Here is a 21,714-nt window from a genome sequence, read left to right as displayed (position 1 = left end):
TATACGATTTCTGCACGCCTCCGTGTTTAACAGACGGCCACCGACGAACCTGTCGATCGTATGATTAACGATCCGTCCGTCGTTTGTCTCGTCGTCTCGTCGGTCCGTTTTCTGCATCCGCATACTGCATCTTTGCTATCGTCATTATTGGTTTTATTCTGGATACATCTGTTAAATTTGTAGTGTAAAATTATACTCAATTTGAATCATTTTTTAACCATTATTCTTATATAGGTCGCCACTGCTTCTACTCAATATGTCATTAATTTAACAGCAGTGGAATTAAAACAAACTTTTACACGCATGATAGTTAATTAAAAATGTTATTTAACTCCACGTATTGGTTTAAATTTTATTCTTTAATACTTAATAGTGAAGAACCAAATAGAAAAAGACAGATAATTAATTTATGTTCAGTTTAAATATAAGTTATAGAAGAAGACAGATAAATTATGTAAAAAAGAGAATAGAAAAAGACAGATAAATTATGCTCAATTTGAGTCATTTTAACCATTCTTATAGGTCGCCACTCCTACTCAATATATCGTTAATTTAACTAAAACAATGTTAATTTAACTAAACTAGTGGAGTTAAAATAATACTGTTTTGTGTTAAAATAATAAACACACTTTGACACACATGATAGTTAAAAATAACAAAATGTTATTTAACTCAAGGTATCGGTTTAAATTTTATCCTTTAATATTTAACAATGAAGGAATAGAAAAAAAAACAGATAATTGTCCAAGATTTTAGAATGTCACTGAGACGCGCAAATTAATTATGAAGGAACAATTAATTACCGGGTGTTTTACATGGCGATTTTACGATGACGCTTCACTTTGCTAAAATATGGACATTAGATACTGTAAGTTGAAAAGATTAAATTGTCAAGAGGTAAAATAAGTTTTTTAAAAAGAACAACAAAGAATTTAGACGTGAAAGAGACTATAAATGCACAATGACAATTTTACCCCAGTTTTGCTAAAATTTCCTTTTCAACTTTATTTGACAAATATGAAAAATCCAATGCACCTGATACATTCGTGACGTAAAGTTTCTCTCTTATTTTTTTTGTCTCTCCCAGCGCGATACTAATATCAGTGCAACGTCAGCGGTTCGCGCTCTGCGCGCCGGTGCGATTAAAGGAGGAAATACCGCGTCACGAAGCTAATAATCTCGTCGAATAACAGCGTCTTACGATATCCAAAAAATGATTATTCACTGCTTCCTGATTGATGGACGTTGAAAGCTACAATTTTCTAACGTCCAACGTGTATAGCCATTTCTGCCGCCACCGGTGGCACGCGACCTCGTTGCCTTAATCTAACGTGCTCTTCGATCCCCGGTCGTCGCACTCTTCTGATAATGTATCCGAGCGTTATCTCGAACGATCGATTATCTTTCCGGCGTGGAAAGATACGACGTATCTATTATGTCGCGCCGGTTACATAAAACTCATTTTCCCCGCATTATAATCACGATGTGCGGGCGCCGCATCCACGCCGGTGCCCCGTGCGATTAAACAAGAAACGCGGAAATACAATGTATGTACAGCGATATGTGCAACACATAACATTACGCGCACTTTCTACCTTCTGATTTGACAAAAAAAATTGATATTTAAATAAATAAACCGAAAGTACATTCGTAATTCGCCAACAATATAATAAACATTAGATGTTAGATTCATTTCATCGACTACAATTGGCAAATAAATCATCGTGACGATTAGACCATTGGTTTTGGTCCGATTGATCGTCAAGACGTTAATAATAATCTTTGATACTTATATATAAATTTTATTATAAAATTATATATAAATAAATTTAATAATTTAATTCAATTTAAATTATAAAAAAAATAAGATGCTTATATATGTATAAAAGATTTAGTCGAGCACAGGCGTGGTGGTACAGAAGCTGAGGTACGAGAAGAAATTCTCGCAGCTTTCGGTACCATCACACCAGAAATGGCGCACCGCGCGACGCGGAATATCACTCGAAGGGCCGAACTCTGTGTACGAGAAGGAGGAAGGCACTTCGAGCAGTTGTTGCATTGAAATATTTTGATTCAAAGTGGATTAGACCTACTGGGGATACCACTTAAAAAAAAATGCGCCATGCTATCTACCGCAAGGTGGTGTGGAAATGATAGCGCTCTATCATTTTCTTGCCACAGAAAAAAAAATTATTTTTTGGCTCGCGATCTTATATCGCAATTGCTATTCATGCACAATTCACACGCAAAAAATATCATTCTAGTGCTAAGAAAACCAATTACTCCATTTCCCTTTTTTTAACGGTCATCTTCGCAAAGAATATTTCATTTTTATAATAATCTTAAAATACACTCATCACTCTCTTTACTTAAAACAAATAATATTCTAAATTCTCAATTGTAGTCGATGAAATAAACGTCTAATGTTTAAATAAAGAATTTTACGTTATTATAAGAGCGCAAATTTTGCCCGCGAATATTCTTTCTCTTTTTTTACGCGGGGCTCTCTCTCACAGGTCAAAATGACGCAGATAAAATGATGGATTTTTGCGAGTGGCTTTTCGAACTATTAGTCGTCGAATTTGTACTTCAAATATACAATTCCACGGGACAATCGAATTTTACATTGTAGCAAAGTATATACGCGCAACCCCCGCGCCGCGATATTCTCTGTAAAATTTCCCACACGTATATCCCGGGATATCCCCGAGGCGTTGATAACACATCCCGCTGCCTGTATATATTGACAGTTTCAACAGAATCAACGTGCGCGCGCGTTGTTGCTGCTGAAAGCCCGTCCGTATCGGCCGATCACCGATTTCATATCCGCAAATATTGTGTCATGTCATGTTAAAAATAGCAGCCTTGACTTTCCAACTCCTTCGCGGAGGGCAAGTTTTACGCGTTCGCGAGACTTTCTACGTAATTCGGCGACTCTCACCGTGACTCCACCCTTCTGCCATATCGTCATCGTTATTTCCGATTAACATCAGTCATTTCCGGCATTTCTAATCGCTCGGATAACTCGAGGGTGACTCTAAATACGACATTAATTTATCGGAGACTTCTTAAAAAAAGAATTACATTGTCTCGAGATGGAAAAGACGCTCTCGTCACTCGAGAGACGAACTTGAGCAAGATTTCTCTAGCGATTTACGTATGAATGTTTTTTTTTATTGAATTGCTTGCGTACGACGTCTGTTATATCAGGGCAATATCACTATCTAATACGCACTATCACGTAGACGTAACAAGTTATGCGAGCGGGATATGCTAATCATAATTACGGTCGCAATTTCCAACCTGCATTAATCTGTTACTTAATTGGTTCACACTAGTTTTAGCTCGCATTAAACCGATACACTTGTTCGCGGATCGTCGAATTTGCAGCAGATATACTCGGCACAACGCGTCTCATTAATTAAGCGGGAAATAAACGAGTGAGAGTCACGGATAAGATTCATCCAACTGGTTTAAGCTAGGCTTGCCCGCCTTTTTCTTTTACAAAAACAACGAATTGCCGCAGTCCTAATTACTCTTACGGAGTTTTTCGTCAATTTTTATTGATCAAGCTGGTAAAATGTTCTTTCCAAGTTACACGCAAGACGGGAAACAATGCGTCGCTATGGAATTCTCGGATCTACTTTGATGGATTTTTATCGAATACTTTCAAGTGAAAAAAAAAACGATAAAGGAACGCAACCGTTTCATTTACGCGCATAATGTAATTAGCACGTTCAGCCGGAAAACGATGTTTTTAAGATTTTCTCATCATGAATGCGCGAATCGTGTGTGCACTTCCTGCGTAAAACGAATCCGCGTTTCCCATCACACGGATGACTTCCTGACTCGGTTTTTTATCGCGCCTCCCGGCCTCTCGCAGCTCCTTATAGTTTTCTAACAATCGCCTCGTATTTGTCTTCCCGTAGACAAAGGTTAATTGCAATCAGAGGGATAGCGTTAACGATCTCCGTAGACTAATTCGTGCTCGCGAGTTTCTCCGTTTGCGACAATGAAATGTGATCTTAGGCCGGGCTAATGGCGCAAAACGCGTTTAAGGCAAACCATTTTTTGATTTCATCAGCGATTGGAAACTGGACCAGATGATTGGAAACAGAAACTTTTTAACACGTGATACAAATACCGTCGAGAGAGAGAACTTTGAATAAAAAAAATAAATAAAAATAAAAATAAAAATAAAAGAAATTGTAAAACCTCCCTGAAAGATAAAAAGCATAAAATACACGCTTTAAAGCACAAAATAAAATCGCGTTGCATGCGATAAAGTGTAAAGCCATGCTCACTTTTCCGTACACTCTATGACGAATATTTCAAAAATAAAATTTGACGCTTTTTTTCTCGGTTTTTTTTTAAGCTGCCTGCGAATGATCAGCAGCATCGAACTAATTCTGTGTATGTATACATACAATCGTATAACTTTTACATGAAATTTTTAATAATCGGGATAATCGATATTTCTTTGTTTCCAATTTGCCTTTCAAATTTTTATACAAACTTGACGCAGCAAATTTTATAGGGCAATATGACTTGGGAAGATGTTAAACCAAAGATCTCAGTGCCATTATTTTGTGCACTTGCACTCTGTATATTCCTGGCAGATATTTTAATTGACGAGAAAAAATAATTAGGTACGGAAAGTAATAATAAAAAGGTTTGTATAAATATGGTTAAATTTCTGATAGCAATCATTTTCAATCCTAGAATATGTATCTTGATTCATACCACTTTTCAAGGAAAATGATTAAATAATCTATATATTCTAGTATAATATAAGCTTATACTAAATAAATATAAGCAACATTGCATGCAAAAATTTAAGCGCATTTTCTATAAAGTATAATTTAGTTTTACCAACTAATTCTCTCTTTTCTCTTCTCTTTTTATTTATTTTTTATTTATATGCCATTTTATATTTTATATAAAATGGCATATATCATTATATAATACTATGTGTATTTATGCTATTTTAGCATATCCCTATATGATGGCAAATGAACTGGAAATAACCCGAGACGGACAAGCATTTCAAAAAGAAATCGCGCTGAATAGATTATCATCAATAACTTTTCAACAAGCTCGTAGAAATGTAATTCATGTCAATAACGTATCAAGTACACATACCATCGAGAAAACGCTGAAAGAGTCCACTGACATGTTCATCCAAAATTTAGACAAAATCTCTAAGGTGGATATTAAGGATGAAAAAGTAAAATAACATTATTGTGCTTATCTACATAATTGGCATATATTTTTAAAAACTTACTACTTGTTCAATGTATATTTCATTTATAATTTTATTAAATTTTGCCGTGTAATACAAAAATGATCTGAATAATTAGAATGTACATTGATTTTAATATATATATGTATAACATATTAAAATACTACAATATATAAAATTATTAATAAAATTCTATCCAGAAATCTGACATGTGAATTATAGACTATCTAAATGTGAACTTGATACTTATTATTCAGTCATTACATTTCATCGAGCCTGGAACGCCTTTGGAACCTCCAGAATCGCCTGTTGGCACACTATCGTCAAAAACAGAAGATTCGAAATCAGAAGATATCGAGGTGCAGAGTGCAGAGATGGAAATTTCGCCGGTCGACTCTTTCACACCGCTAGAAGCGGCCGCTATATCTTGTGTCCTCGAGGAGTGTTTGGATCAGCTTGCCATAATCGGATTCATGATACCGGCCAATGTCGATCCACGCTGGGACGAGACGTTTAAGACGATCGACGAAACATATGGGGTGCCTGATGAACCTAGAATGATTTTCAGAGAAGACATGGGCCTGTTACCAGTCGTACCCACAGAGGCTGAAAAAATGCAGAGAGACAGGTGCGCAGAAACACACCCTCGTACGTACACATTATAACACTTGTGCAAAAATGTACTCTACATTCTATTGCTTGGATATAACTCGCGGGTGTGTAAGGTAAAGGTACCGATACCCGGACATGTACCTATATCTGGACACCTTTATTATTTATAAGTATAACGCGAATTAAAATCAAAGATAAAAATATTTTTTCTTGTAGTTTGAAACTTCAGTTATAATATCCAAACGTTTATTTTCATAAATTTATATTTTTTTAAAGGTATCCAGACACAGATACGTGTCCAGGTATTGGTACATTTCCTATGCTTAAGTGTCCGGGTATTGGTACCTTTACCTTAAAGTTCCTTAAAAAAATATCACATGATCTTACAAAGATAATACGTTACTCCAAGATACTTTTTTCGGAGCTTTGCATGTGTTAAACTTTTTGCAAAAATGTCTTGCCCTCCCATTATCCTTAGCTGTAATGGAAGTAAGAAACTTCGAAGGGCAGGATGCGCTTCGGACAATCGCTGATTTCAAGCTTTCACTCCTTCAATAAATAATCTACATTTAGGAACTATGTGTGTGAGGTCCTCAAAAAAGTCCTTCACGAAATAAGGACCCATGGGAGGTTCGACAGTCTGCAAGAAGAAGTTGATAATATCGCGAAGAAAGAAGAAGGCGAACGCAATCTCGAAGAGAGCGCCCAGAAATGGCTCAGCCAAGCTGAACAGCTTCGCGAGCAGCTGGAATCCGACAAAAAAGCGAACGAGGAAGAGAGGAAAAGGACGATAGAACTCGCGCAGGAAAGCGACGCGCGAGTCGACCACGCGATATTCTTAAACAGCGGGAAATTGGGTAACGCATAATTCATATAAGTGCGCTTTTTGCTGGTTCTGATCGAGTATATTGTACTCAGGCTACGCGGAAAGATGGGCGAAAGCCAGATTGGAACAGCAGGAACTCAAGCTGCAATTGCAAAAGAAAGATATGCTGAACAAACTGAGCGAATATTCAAAGGAGTACAATGCGGAGCAGATCATCTCGGCTGAAATGAGTGCTTACTTAGAAGCGGACATCAAAGAGAAAGAAGAGCAGATAGATATGTGGACGAAGAAATACAACGAGGAGATTGTGGAACGGCAGCACGAAATCGACGAGTTCAAGGTATATCCAGAAATTAATAGAGAGTAGTAGAATAAATAATAATCCTTACAGTATATATATATTTTTTTAATTGAAAATAAACATATAACAAACATACAAAAAATGAAAATAAAAGAAAAAAGAACAAAATAAGTTGTTTAGTATAATATGCCATGATAGCGTGAGCTTTTAAATGATGACTCATGACCATCTTGATCCGCTGATAGCGACTGATAGAAGAACAAAAATTAGAGATGGAGAAAATGCGCGCTACAATGGACAAAAGACAAAAATTTATCGACGAATGTATCGCCGAGGAGGAAGTGTTGAAAAAGGAAGAGAAGCTAAATAAAGCCGCAACTATTATTCAATCGATATGGAGAGGTCACATGGTGAGGCAACAATTAGGAAAGTACAAAGGTCTACGAAAACGATTGAAAAAGCGGAAGAAATTAAGCCAGAAAAAAGAGGTCGATAAAAAAAAGAAAAGACAAAGAGTACATCGAAGAAAAAAAAGAGGACTTTAGTGCCTGAAAAATTACAGAGAGTTTGATAATTTATTATTGTAAAGAGTTACCGCTTTCTTTACACACTCTAATAATGCCTTCGAAGTATCTGTATAAATTATTCAAATATATTTTTAAACAAATATCAGAAATACAGTATTTACATGAAGGTCTGACTCACACACATGCAAACATGACAAGCGCACAGCATTGTTCTATACATCATTTGAACATTACCGAGTACGAATCCCGTACGCGAAAGTAATGATATAAATATATCGGCTCAGTATCGTACTCGATAAAGGCATAAACGTCTCTCGGACTTATTCGATCTAGTTGTTCGCACATTCTCAAGCTAAAATGAACAGCCGCTGAAGCAATCAGTGGCAGTGTGATAATCACTGTACATCCCGTCCGTATCGCGATATACGCGGGAGATGATCACGATTTTTTTTACCAGTAATATACAGATCGGTAATGCGATGATAAAATTACATGCGACAAAACGTCTATGTGCGAGCCGAAATAGATTATATTCATCGCTCAGTCTGCACGTACTAGAGAGTACTGTATTACAAATTTTTTTTGCGGTAGACGAACTAGTGCGGGCGATTAAATCTACCTTCGCGTCTTATCAAATGCGTGCCGAGATAGTTGCGTTGCCCGGTATCGCGAGATGGCCACTGATCTCTCGACATCAGTCTATTGATACGTCGACACAATTCGTGCACATAGAATCTCCTCAGTCCGTCTAATAATCGGGTTAAACACGTGCGATCTCCATCGAGACGAGGTAGCGAAATAAAATTCGGGCTAGGGCGAAGTGAAGATCGTCCGTCGCGGACGAAGCGACGCGCGCGCGCGCGCAAGCACGCACGCGTTTGAGAATGGTAATTTCGCTATCACGACGAGATTTGCGGCGTGTTTAATTGAAGTGGAACTTAAATTGGAAGGGAGACCCGTGGAAGTGGTGGAACTCCTGGAAGGGATTGAAGCCCTGCTGGTGTCGGCCCGATTCCGGATCCAGAGGATCCTCGCCTTGATCGAATTTCGCCCTCTTCTCGTCATCCGTGAGGACCTCCTTGGCGGCGGCGATGTCGATGAACTTCTTCTGCGCGCGTTTTTTCTCGTCGCCCTCCTGGAAATTATCGGGATGCCACTTCTGCGCCGCTTTCCGATAAGCCTTGATGATATCCCGCTTATTCGCCGTCCTCGAGACGCCCAAGATCTTATAGTAATCTCGCGACTCCGATATCTTTTGCCGTTGTTGCGCTTTTTGCAGTCCCTGTTTGGCTCTTTGGAAGTTTGAATCTATCTCTAATGCATCCTTGAACTCTCTGATCGCTATTCAAGGAAAAAAAAATGTTTTCATTACATCACAAAGTGGTAGAATTCTATACATACTTCGACACTATAAAATATATACAAGACTAAATTACCATCGTCGAACATTTCCGCGGCAAGATACGCCTCTGCGCTGTCGCACAGCACATTCGGTTCCCTCCTGATATTTAACGCCTGTTGGCAATTATTGATCGCCTGAGTCGTCTCAGAAGTTTCCGCGTAACATCGGCAGAGGTAATGGTAAGCCGTAAACTGTACTTTCGGCTCATTCGGCTCTTGCGTCAATACACGATTAGCCGAATCAATGCACACGTCATAATCCTTATCCTCCAGCGCTGTCTCCGCGTCCTGCAGCAACTTCTTTATCTTCCTAATCTTCTTATAAAACGGGAAACATTGCTTATGGTCTGGATCAAGCTTCAAACATTCTCGAATCTCCCTAAATAATTTATTCCAAATTAGTGCTGCGTTTTTAACAAAAGTATCAGCGATTATTCTCACGGTTAATTGCTCACTTTAATGCCTCGTCAACGTCCCCGAGACGGTACAGCCACGTCGAGAGCTTGAAGAAACCCTCCGTATTATCGGACAGCAATTTTGTAGTCGAACGTATGTCGGATATGGCGCTCATAAAATCTCCAAGGGCAACATGGCTCTCCGCCCTGCGTTCCCTCAAATAAGAGGACCACGGGCATATCTCGATGAGTCGAGTGATCTGTTGCACAGCTGCCCCATGATCGCCGTCGTACACAAATATATCGACTAATTTCATTTCTTCCCTAGCTGGGTATAACCTATCTAAGGCATTCAAGGCATCCCTATTATTTGGTTCTAATGCTAGCTGGAATGAGAACAGAAGGCGTGAGTCGTTCGTCCGTAAACTGTACAGTACAGTACGTAATGTAAAAACATAATGTAAACACGAAGGGAATAACGTACCACGTTGCGAAAGTCGCTTTCAGCCTCGTCGAAGTGGGCCTGCTTGAGTAAAATGTTGCCGCGCTGCAGCCTCGCTGGCGTGAAATCCGCCTTCAATTCCAGAACCTTGTCGAGATCGAGGAGAGCGAACTTGGCTTTGCCAAGCGCTAAATAAACCGTGCCTCTCTTGTAGTACGTCAGGTAATTGCTCGGGTCCCCCTCTGAAAGAAATTCGCTCTTGAACACCGGGGACCGTTCTCCTCCTCTCTCTGACACAAGATCAGCTGACAACGTTGGGAGCTTTCCAGCAAGCGACACAAGTGTCCACACAAGTGTCTTTGTTACTCATTGTCAAAAAAGAAATATTGAACGACGTTTACGTCGACTCGTGTCGCTTGCTGGAGAGCTCCAGTTTAAAAGACCAAGCGCAAATTCGGGAGGATTCAACCTACCAACGGCTGCGTGGTAGTGTGACAGGGCATCCTGCAACTGGCCCTTCGCCAGGAACTCCCTACCGTACTCCAGATGTTTCGTGATCTCCGACTGCGAGACACTTCCGACCACTAAAAACGAGTCAGCCGTTATCAGTCGCTCGTCGGAGAGACGGGCTGGTTTTTATTCAAAAGGGTGAGAAGAGGAGGTTAGGGTACGTACCGTCGAGGGTTATATCCAGCAATGCCACTATCAGGAAACCGTACATGACTGGGGGAGGAAAAAAATCAGTTCCACCGATGTGCTATGCTGTAAACAAGGAGACTAACGCGCTCAGCACCGCCAGATCGACACCTAACCATCCGATAACGCAAAACCGTTCAGCCACGCCGCCATTGCGATCGTGGTCTTATACGATTGGTGAAACCGCGAATCGTGTCTCTCCCACTAATGAACCCTGGAGTCAGATAACCTAACCCCTCGCGGCGGGGAGATAAATGTCGGAAGCTCGCGCGAAATATAGAATTCTTCATGTAAATCTCGGATATCGTCCGGACAATTTTTTTATTGATCCGCTCTCTCGGGACTAATTAAGAAATTTATATGTTTTACTATTATTTATTTCACAGATTCAGTAATGTGGTAAATAGGCCAACAATACGCTAGTACAAATTACAATAATTTTCTCTTACCAGTTCTTTATATTTATATTAAAACTAAACTAATTTATCAATATAACATTTTATTCAACTCGTATTGTCGGCCATTTACCACAATACTCCTTGCGTTGCATAAAACGAGCCTAATGATCCAATAATTTTTACAGATTTATTTAGCCTGAGAGTGGGGGACTAAACTCTTAGGAATTTTAAACTTGGAGAGCAAACTCTGACTAAATTTCCAATTATTATGTATGATTTATCGTCCCTAATCTGATCTTTAAATTGATTGCTGGTCAATCCACAATTTATAGAATTGCTTGAAACAAAATTTGTATAGTTTCTTGCTTGTGATCCAATTTTTTCTACCCGTCAAAAGACAAGTGATTAATAATACTATTTTCATATTAATGAAATAGGACGGGTATTACGTGATAAGCTGATCATTATAATTAAGTTAATTCGTAACTTGGACGGCCACTTTAAAATAAAACACACACCTCGCGCGCGACGTGAATCAATTTAAAAAGATTACATACGTTAATATCTGTTCTTATTAAAGGCTGCCCAAACAACCACTGTACATTCCAATATTTTGAAGATTAATTAGAGAAAATTTTAGTCTAATGCAAGATTAAAGATTATCTAAAGATTCTATACAATGCAAGCTCTTGCTGAGGAATAATCGAACTTGAATTCTCGTAATTACAGGCCGCATGTATAATTCTTCAACATCCGACACGAAGAGAGTGGCCACACAAGACGATTATAAGACTTAAATTACTTTTCCTCGATACGCAAAAATGTTGGAGCACGCAGGTGCAAGGGAAGCGACGAAAGAGAAGCCACACGCCTTGATCCTTTTGTAATCTTTATTATATTCATTTTTGTAGAAGTCTCCTGTCACTCTCTCTTCCTTCTCTTCGCGTAATACTATAAATAAACGGAAAAATTCACCGAATGAAAGAACATCGAATTAATATGTGATCGTCCCGTATGAGGTAATTTCTTTTTTTTTTTTTTTGTAACAATATTGACACTCTACATCAATTCTTCACGAGCATACGTTTTAAATATGCCTATATACACACGCGACAAGCGCGTGTACAGGAAGAGCGTCTGGAACGTTGAGAAAGTGAGGAAAAGAGGAATCGAAGAAATGTAAAGGAAGAAAAAGAAAAGAGAAACGCGCGCAGGGAGATTTATTGCTAATGAAGAATAAATATACGACGCATGCTGATGAACCTCTTCCTTCTTCCTCTTCGATCAATTTCTCTTCTCCCCTTCCCCCCCGTCTTTGGAGACACTCTCCTTCCGTCAATTTACCCAACGTGCACATATATATCTATGTATTGCGTATATATATCATATACAAATACACACATATAGCCGTGCAACAGTTCATCGGAACATTCGGTAATCTTTGTTCGAATATTCGGTTTTTTTCGCCTCTACATTAGCGCGTGTAAATGTGCAAATTATTAAATAAGAGACCGACAGAATGGTACGTTCACCGTTCCGTTCAAAGACACCCCTCCCGCACTGGGCAATGCGAGTGAAGTGATTAGTATAGTATCATTACGGTTACAAGTTAAATAACGCGTGAGGAGTGTGTCGCGCGACGCATCGTACGCATGTCGCCCACCCCTCCGCCGGGGGGGGGGGGTCGCGACCCCCCCCCTCCGTTTTTTTTTCGCCGCACGCAGCAAAAATTGAAATTTTTCCTTCCTCCTTTTGCCTCCCGCGCCCACCTCTCGCATCTCCCCCAACGATCCGATTACATGCGCACGATTATGCCGTCCTCGTACCAAATCGAAAAAACGCTCGGAACAAGTTAGAAGACGTTTCTTTTGCCATCCCACCTCGCTGCTGGCGCTCCTCCGGAGGAACGGGCGCGCTTCTCTCTTTTTTTTTATGGTGTTCTCTCACCCCCGCGAAAATCCGCGCTCTCGTTACCTCCCAAGGGGGAGGACGCGCAAGAGTGGAGAAACCACGGAGAATGCGCGCGCCCGTTCCTCCTCTCGTCGTCGGGAATCGAGCCCGATCGAGCGCGCTTATAAATGTAAAATAATAAAAAATACAAGACTACTCGCACGTGAACAATTTGCGCCGCGACTCGCCGGCGACCAGCCCCCTCCCCCCGTCTGGCCGGCGTTCAATAGTATTGTATTTGTCGCGCGCGCATTCGCGTTTTTACATTTTCATACGATGTGCAATGTGTTCCTCTGCGGAATTTCCTCTCCCTTCTTCGATAATGATTGCAGTCACAGTCAACGCCGCTTTTCCCTTCTCCCTCTGTTTTTATTATTTTTATTTTTCCCCTCGTTCCCTTTGATGCCTGTGTTCGTTCGATTAGCCCCTCTCTCATTCTCACACTTCTCACCCCAACCTTTTCTCTCTTCCCTCGCACTATACTCTTTAAAATTAATCTTTCGTCTGATCATATATTCCGTTCTTTAGAACTGTAATCCGTAAAGTGTTTTCTTTTATTTATTTTTCCCCCTAAGGCTGCTCGTCCGATATACTTCAGAGGACCAAACATGAGAAAAGAACGTGTACAGTACAGAAGACATACATTTACTGTTTACCTTCCGAAACGTAGAAAATAAATACTAAATCGATCAATAAATAATAATCGCAGTTATCGTTCTCTATTTCTCCTAAGTATGCTAATACGCTATTAAAAAAAAAAAAGAAAAAAAAAGAAGAAGTCATAGTACCGCACGTTTAAATTTATACACATTTATGTCGGTTTACTACACGGTGGACATTTTGACTATCTTGCAGGAACGTTCGACAATAATCAGGTTTCGACGTTAACGTCATCGCGGGAGAAATAACGAAGCGAAAGTTTCTCTGCCAATCGGTGATCGATATACCGATCGTGGACGCTGTCACGTTGAAGGGAAAATTATTTAAGTTAAGGGGACAACAACACGCGGAAGTGGCGTACGTTGTAATCGCCGGCCGCTCGAAATGTATCCCTCTCTCTCTCTGCCCACCATGTAAGTCGGAAAAGAAAAAAAAGCGTTCGTTTCGAAATGCAATAAGGGACTGATTAAAAACGCGGGCGCGACACGCGATCGACGCGTCCGCGAAATGCCTAAACGCATCGTACAGTTGCAACTTTTAACCCTTGGATGCGTGGCCTCCTAATGGGATAAATTTTCTAATCGCGAACGATATCGACAAAAGAATTACCTAAGAGGAAAGAAAAGGTCTCGAAGTCCCACCCCGTTTTCATGCATCCAAGAGTTAACGATAAAAAAAAATCTTTTATCGTGTACGTTTAAATTTGATCCGTTACGCAAATCTGCCTTTGTTCGCCAAAATTTCAATTCTCCCCGTGGGAATCGGGAACTCTACCGATACCTTTTCCTTCGTCACTTTTTATAAAATAATACAAAATAAAATAGGAAAGAAGACGCAAGAGAAGCCTGCGTGTACGTAACGTCAGTCTCGGAACCGACGCGGAGTCTTCCCTACGAAAATGATATACACGTTGCCGTACACGAGAGATCGGCACGGCGTGAATGAACGATACCGCCGTCCGCGAAAGGATTCTCCGTAAGTAACGTTCTTGGCGGGGCCTCCGAGAGCTGACGTGATAATAGCCTCGATGACGAATCGTATTAAAAAATTTGAGAACACTCGCACCCAACGGTCGGAAGCCAACGATCTTTTTTTTTTCGTTTACCTCGTTAAACGCTACCCCAACCCCTTTGAATGCTCTATGATGAAATAATTATTCGATCCCTCTCGTAAAAGAGGCATTCACACCTTGGTCCACGGTCACACGGCATACGATTCCACGCACGCGAATTGCACTATTAAATCTAGTAATATAACAGGTATAAGTATGACATGTCTAAAAATCCTGTCGGTTGTGACGCAAATCGAATTTGTACTTTTTCCCCTCACGTAGTAGATTAGATAGACGAAGAACCCGACGTTTTTTCTTTTATTTTTTTTTTTAGCACAAAACGATATCGACATCCTACAAAGCCCTATACCCAACGTCATCATTCAACCGGTAAATGACTCGCAAGCTCGCGTCATCTATTATATCGTTTAATGCGCGTTTACTTTAAGCAGAAACAATGCCCTAGAAAGGTCCCCCGGGACCGCCAAGAGCCTAGCGTTCAGCCCTCCCCGATCGGACAACAGCCACGTTGTCTTGTGTTGTGTTAACTGTTTTAACGACTTAATATTCTTGTTCTCAGCTCAAACAACCTGAGCTAGTTCACCTTCCCGACATTCAATACCGATTAATTAATACACATTTATTTGTATTTGTTATCCCGTTAATTGTTCGTTTCATCAATTCGCGTGGAAATTGAATGTCACAAGATCGTTCGATATCACAGTCGTTTTTCAATTATTTTAGTGTTATGTATTTATATATATAACGCGCGTATCATACTGATAAATACAGCTAGAAAATAACATGAGTGCACCCCGTGTGTCTCCCTCAAGAGGCTTATGCTGCTTTCTATCTTTCCCCCCTCCCGTTATTTTGTTTTTTTTTCTTAATGAAGATAGAGCCCGCTATGTCAATGCAAAAAGCATCTCTCCCTTTGCTCTTTGTTTTTAATACCCCTCTGTAACTGCAACCGTATTTTTTAATCTGTCTCAATATAATTTATCTTCCATATGAGCACTCACACATTCGCATTCGGTACTGCAGACTAAGATTTTCTTTTTATAAAGCGCCATACCAATTTCGCAGGGCAACGTCTCCGTTACGTTTAGAAATGCTATTCGAGAAGCACGCTTCTACGTGGGATCAACGCAGTTCCGTCTGTAGAACTACAAGCTCAGGTACATAAAACATTTATATATACCTGCTCTTTCCACTAAAGCATAATCTAGCCGCATTTGTACAGTGAAACCTCCATATTCGTTATAGGCATCTGTGGAAAATTTCGCCATCAAGGCTCTCGCTGCAAACGTTCACAACACTTGGAAGAGAAACAGTGCAAAGACGGCAAATAATTTTATCAAAAAAGACAGAAAGATTGTTTCTTTAAAGAAAAAAATCTTACGACAAAAAGTGGAAACTTTCCTTTCCGACATTATGTAACCGCCGTATATATATATATCGAGGTATCACTGTAACAAAGTTATGAGAATAACTTATGAAAATAACTGCTGGCTTTGTAAATCGCATGAACGCCGTCTTGAAAATTTCTAAAATTATCAATGCGTATCAGGCTATAATGAAAATGTGAGATTTCTAAAGGTATCCTAAGACGTAGCCTGTGTTGCCATTTTTCTCTTTCTCAATATCAAAACCGTCGATCCCCGAAAAATTCACGTGGCTTATTTCAAGTAAACCATATATTGCCGGCGCAATATCGTCTCTCTTTGGGGACGGCAAAACAACAAAGTACCATTCGTCGCTGAACTACAGCAAATTAAGGAAAAAAAAAATAATAAGGAATCATCATGTAATCTATGGCGACGGTAATTTGGCGTATCCTAGGCGTATCGATAAACGTGCACGTGTATAAATAAAGAATTATATGCCATCCATTTAAACGAAACAGCATGACTTCTACTGGCCATTATGGTAGCAAAGGCAATAAAATACTTGTGCATTAAAAATGTTCTTTTGACAACAGTCAAACGTTTATATTACGCTATAATTACCGAAGATACGCCCCACCGTACCCCCTATAAAAGAAAAAAAGAAAAGAAAGTGTGTAAATAATAAAGTTACGATGAGCCCCCTATAATCTCGACAGGAGTTCTAAAAAATTTTACTAAGTTTCTTCAGCTACTATGTGTTACATCGTTATTCCCTCCGAACAGGGACTAACGACTTACCGATTTGATTCGTTAGTGGTTATACTACTTGTGTTTCTCAGCACGCACGGCAACGAAATGTTGGATGGATCTCTAACTAATAAGTGTCGAACAAATCCTATTTACCATACTCGCACTTTTCTTTTTATGGTGAGATCATTCACATTTGAGATATCATCCGGCGATCCACCGGCGCGAATACTAAATTGCACGCAGGATTTGTCAATGTCGCTCACGAACAAATGTAATATAGTGGAATTTAAACATAAGTATTCTTTTTTTTCTGCTTCTCATCCAAAAACTCGGAGTGCACAGGCAGTCGAGCGAAAACGTGAATACGTATTATACGTGAAACTGTCTGTACTCTGCGCATGTGTACATGTATACGCGCGCAAAACACGTGCGTGTAGTGTCAGACATAATAATAATGTCGTGTCTTCCTTACATATAATTGAATTTGCGTGTAGAGTAATAATAATTATGATGAAGTAGAAAGAGATGGAAATAATCATCTACTTGTCCCATCCTCCCCACCAGTCGGGGCCGCCGCTGTTGCCATTATTAGTGGAATTATTGTACGATGAATTAAAGTTACCTCCGTAATTTGAATAACCGCCTGTAATAAGAAAAATAAATAAAATATTGTAAATATTGTGTAAAAAAAAAACAGCAATTATACTATTTAGATATCCCATCAGCTTTTTAAATTAATATTCTAAAATCAAATATTAATAAAACATTTTAAATTAATATCAGAGAAAAAGAGATTGGTATCCTGTTATTAATCATTTACCTCCGTAACCACCAGGTCTAGATGGCCCATTACTACGACCAGGCCCAGAACTGGGTTGTTGACGATAATCTCTTGCACCAAAGCCGCCGCCAGCGAAGCGTCCCTTGGTGCCACCACCACCACCGCCGCCGCCACCGCCGCCGCCGCCGCCACCTCCTGGTCGCCGAGAACTACCTCCGGAATATCTCGCTTCGTTAAACATGTCATCCAGCCAAGGTGGAAGGTCCTGATTGGCTTCGATAAGCAGAGATACCAAGTCGCGTACCAGATTATGATTCTTATGGTTGAAAAATGATGTGGCCAGACCTGAATTACAAAACGAGACGCGATGTAACGTGTATCTATTTTTTGTCAAACAATTGCTAGCAGTGCAATAATTCCGAAGTAAAACAAACCTAAATTGCCCATACGTCCGGTACGACCGATACGATGAACGTATTCCTCAACGTCGCCGGGCAAATCAAAATTAATGACGTGTTTAACGTGCGGTATGTCGAGGCCACGCGCTGCCACTGCGGTAGCGACCAGGATCGGCGCTTTGCCCGCGCGGAAGCGACGCAATGCTTCCTCTCGTTCGCGTTGAGTCCTATCGCCGTGAATGCTGGTAACCGGATATCCCATTGAGGCCAAGTATTCTTCGAGCATGTCGGCACCTTTCTTAGTCTCCACGAACACTAGGGTGAGTGACTCAGCAGCTGCGTAACACAAGCGTAAAGCATTAACCTTTTTATTGCATTACCAATTATAAATAAATTTTTACACCTGGAAATTCGATGTTGATTCGAGTCTAACTCAGTATTAAAACTTACTAGGATCTGCAAAGTTGCTAGCCTGCAGCAAATCAAGTAGGTATGAACGTTTGTCATGTTCTTCCACCCATACAATCTTCTGTGTAATATTCTCAGAAGTCGATCCCACACGACCAACCGCCAAGAAGATGTAGTTGCTGAGAAAATCTCTGGCTAACATTTGAATCTCTTTCGGGAAAGTGGCAGAGAACATGAGAGTCTGTCTCTCTCCAGTCGGCGGCATATTATCTTCCTGGACAATGCGTCTTATTTGCGGCTCGAAACCCATATCCAACATGCGATCTGCTTCATCTAGTACCAAGAATCTATAACACAAACATAAATAATGAGTAAATGAAATAATAAATTAATTCGTGTTATTCTTAACTCAATTATTGTTTATGTAAACGTACCGGCAATTATGCAAGCCAATTTTACCGCGTCCCAACATGTCCACCAGACGCCCAGGCGTTGCCACGAGTAGATGACAACCGCGATCCAACTCGCGCATTTGATCTACTATGTTGGAACCACCGTATACGACCGCGGGGCGCATACGCGATCGGTATGCGAATTTCCGCGCTTCGTCGTATATCTGCGTAGCGAGCTCTCTCGTGGGGGCCAGCACAAGACCCAACGGATACTGCTTACGCCTGCCGGAGGAGTTCGCTTGCGGTGGCGGCGGTCGCGGCCCGCTCTCGTAAATCTGATTCAGTATTGGCACTAGGAAGGCTGCTGTTTTACCGGACCCGGTTTGAGCGCAGGCCATCACGTCACGGCGATTGATGATGATCGGTATCGCGTACTTCTGTACCGGTGTAGGCTTGTCATATCCTGCCAAGGCGATGCTATTCTTTATTATCTCTGTCAGCTTAACCTCGTCAAACTGAAAAATTAGAAAGCAAGGGGATTAGATGTGTGGTGTGTGCGTGTGAAAAATATAAATACCAAATAAAGTCCCGTGTATGTATCGTATACTCACAGATGTGATGTGTGGTGGTATGTTATCTCCGGTAGCCTCAACTGGGATATCCTCGTATTTGCTAAAGTTGATCCCAGTATTGCCAGTACCAAACAGCTCCAGCTCCACTCGCTCATCCCTGGCAGTTGGGACCGTCCAGTCGACTTCGCCTCTGCCGCCTCTGCCACCTCTGTCATCGCCCCATCTCCCGCCGCTACCTCCCATCCTGTCATTTCTGTTGTCCGGCCAACGATCATTTCGAACAGGCTCCTGCCAGCGATCGTTGCCGCTAATTGGTCGATCGCGCTCGGCGTTGGGGTATCTATAATCCCTTCCATTTTCCTGACTGCGCCTATTGCGCCCACCGAAGCTCCCGAAGTTCGCGAAATCGACGTCGCGAGGACTCCGCGAGTCCCGATAACCGCCTCCGGCCCTATCGCGATCATCCCTTCCTCGGTCGCGATCGCGATCTCCCCCTCTGTCTCTGTCAGTAAACGGTCTTGAGTTGGAAGAGTAATTCAAATCGGCGGGTGGATTACCTGTTGAGAAAAAAATTCCACACTTATGTATATTCGTTTCTTCTTTGCTAAAGCAATTCGATTCCACAAGCTAAGATCAAGCGACATTCTGCTGGCCAGTACACGCTTATCAGCCCCAACATGTCGACTTGCTATATTGTAACGCATCACTTGATACTCCGCCATAAGAATCACATGCGACAACGAGCGTTGAATTTTTTCAAAGCAACCTCGCGAATTAACAATTTCGACAACTTACTGTACTCACTCGCAACTTTATGACGAAGATGCGGTGGAACGTAGCGGCCCCCACTTGGTTGGCGGGAGCCCTGCAAGTCCAGATCAGCTAGCTGCGGGGCAAAAGAAAGAGAGAGCTCAGGTTAGATCGGAGTCTGGTATTCGCGACCGCGTGACATTCGCGCGGATAAAGTCATTATCATTCGGTTCCCCGACGATGAGTCATCTCGATCCGCGAAAATCCGACTTGTGCGCTCCCCCCCGCCCCCTCCCCCGCCGCGCGCAATCCTATCTCGGGAACAGGCGCGAGAGGAAGAGAGAGAGAGAGAGAAAAAGAGATAGGAGAGAAAGAGCGAGCGCGTCGCGACACGAGGCAATAGGCATGCCGTTCCCGGAATCGCTTGCCGCCATTATACGTAGCGTACGTCACGAGCTGGCCGACGAGTGACGACGGCCCATGATGCTCTCTCTTTCTCTCTCTCTCCCTCTCTCTCGCTTCGATCGGATAAAGGAAATTCCCCTTGCGTTCTCCAGCGAGAACAAGCGAGAATGTTCGCGTTTGGAGATCCCGAAAGGGAAAATCCGGATCGAGATGTGCGAAAAACCGAGAGGAGAAAAACGGGGAAGGGGGAGGGGAGGAAAGGATTCGCAGGACGCTGGCCCCGAAGGGAACAATGCCTCCTGGCTTCCTGCGGTCCTTTCTCTCGCCCTTCGTTTTTTTCCCTTACCTGCTGCTCTAGACCTGATCCATTCTGGTTGGCTGCATTACTCATATTACTCCGCCTCGGTGCGTAGGTTTCGCAGCTCTGTCGCTTGAAGCCCTTTTTAAGCTCGTCTACTCTTGCTCTCTCTCTCTCTCTCTCTCTCTCTCTCTCACACACACACGCGAGTCGAAAAAATTCCCAACGCGTCCCAACGCGCTCTGTCTCTTTCTAGCTCCTTCGCTTTCTCTCCCTGTCTCTCGCTCGGTCTCTTTGTCGTCTCGCGGACTGATATATACGCCTCGCGCAGGCGATAGCCTCGCTTAATCGCGAATTCGCACCCGATCCTTTATCAGTTCGTCGAAGAACGGCGCGCGCCGGTCAAGTCTTTAGCTGAACACGATACGGAGGGATCCCGGAGGCAACTGGCGTGAAGGAAAGCGCGAGAGGCCCCTGGCCGCACTTGACGTTGACGCAACAAAAATGGCCGAGAACCCGAGCTGCCAAAATGGCGGCGCCCCGACTTCCGCCGGATGTCAGGGGCGACGGGACGCGCGAGTAACCGAGTGGGGAGAACGTTCCCCCTCCCCTTCCTCATATGATCGACGTCGCAGGGGAAAAAAAAAAAAAACGCCAGGCGCGAGAAATCGTAAACTTACATTAGGAATATTTTGTATATATTTATTAGTTCTTGCACGAGCACGTGCGATGATATGACCGATCGAAAACGCGGTTGGTAATGATGTCGAGTTAAGTACCGAACGCTCTCGCCAACTTGAAATTCGCGAGCGAATACATTTTTTTAATTTCATGCGGAGATCAGGATTTTGTTCATGTAGAAAAGAATCCTATCGATAGGTCTGTTCCTTTTTAACTGAACTTCTTACACGGTTTATCTTTCCTCTTTCCCTTTTCATATTGGAGAGAAAAAGAGAAAAGATAAAGTGCAGATCTTTGAGATCTATAATCACAGAGTGGGCGCAACAAACTAGCTATTCTTTGTCGTGGTCGTAATAAACGTCAATAATTCGGATATATTGGATTATAATA

General features: G+C 41.6%; 3 protein-coding genes across 4 annotated transcripts; 1 reads left to right on the top strand and 2 right to left on the bottom strand.

Annotated features, from left to right (window-relative positions):
* Positions 1-2,098: 2,098 nt before the first annotated feature.
* On the top strand, positions 2,099-7,584 carry LOC139813821 (dynein regulatory complex protein 9-like). The gene is made up of 5 exons (XM_071779589.1): positions 2,099-5,227; positions 5,500-5,870; positions 6,428-6,711; positions 6,773-7,020; positions 7,227-7,584. The coding sequence occupies exons 1-5, from the start codon at positions 4,970-4,972 to the stop codon at positions 7,524-7,526; spliced, it is 1,461 nt and encodes a 486-aa protein (XP_071635690.1). The 5' UTR covers positions 2,099-4,969; the 3' UTR covers positions 7,527-7,584.
* A 27-nt stretch (positions 7,585-7,611) lies between these two features.
* P58ipk (dnaJ homolog subfamily C member P58IPK) lies at positions 7,612-10,621 on the bottom strand. The gene is made up of 6 exons (XM_071779588.1): positions 10,422-10,621; positions 10,220-10,330; positions 9,789-9,988; positions 9,365-9,690; positions 8,945-9,288; positions 7,612-8,849 (listed from the first exon to the last, which is right to left on the bottom strand). The coding sequence occupies exons 1-6, from the start codon at positions 10,465-10,467 to the stop codon at positions 8,431-8,433; spliced, it is 1,446 nt and encodes a 481-aa protein (XP_071635689.1). The 5' UTR covers positions 10,468-10,621; the 3' UTR covers positions 7,612-8,430.
* A 1,095-nt stretch (positions 10,622-11,716) lies between these two features.
* On the bottom strand, positions 11,717-21,162 carry Bel (ATP-dependent RNA helicase bel). Of its 2 annotated transcripts, none has more exons than XM_071779585.1 (8): positions 20,692-21,162; positions 19,995-20,076; positions 19,230-19,747; positions 18,661-19,133; positions 18,269-18,573; positions 17,855-18,154; positions 17,460-17,765; positions 11,717-17,282 (listed from the first exon to the last, which is right to left on the bottom strand). In XM_071779585.1, the coding sequence occupies exons 1-8, from the start codon at positions 20,734-20,736 to the stop codon at positions 17,179-17,181; spliced, it is 2,133 nt and encodes a 710-aa protein (XP_071635686.1). In that variant the 5' UTR covers positions 20,737-21,162; the 3' UTR covers positions 11,717-17,178. The 2 variants fall into 2 exon arrangements, with proteins under 2 accessions (XP_071635686.1, XP_071635685.1); XM_071779584.1 differs by having other exon boundaries at positions 19,986-20,076; positions 20,692-21,161.
* Positions 21,163-21,714: the final 552 nt, after the last annotated feature.

Source organism: Temnothorax longispinosus, chromosome 5 (assembly GCF_030848805.1).
Source record: "Temnothorax longispinosus isolate EJ_2023e chromosome 5, Tlon_JGU_v1, whole genome shotgun sequence".
Classification (NCBI taxonomy): domain Eukaryota; kingdom Metazoa; phylum Arthropoda; class Insecta; order Hymenoptera; family Formicidae; genus Temnothorax; species Temnothorax longispinosus.
Note: the sequence above shows the minus strand (reverse complement) of the source record. Positions and strands in the feature narration are given on the sequence as shown.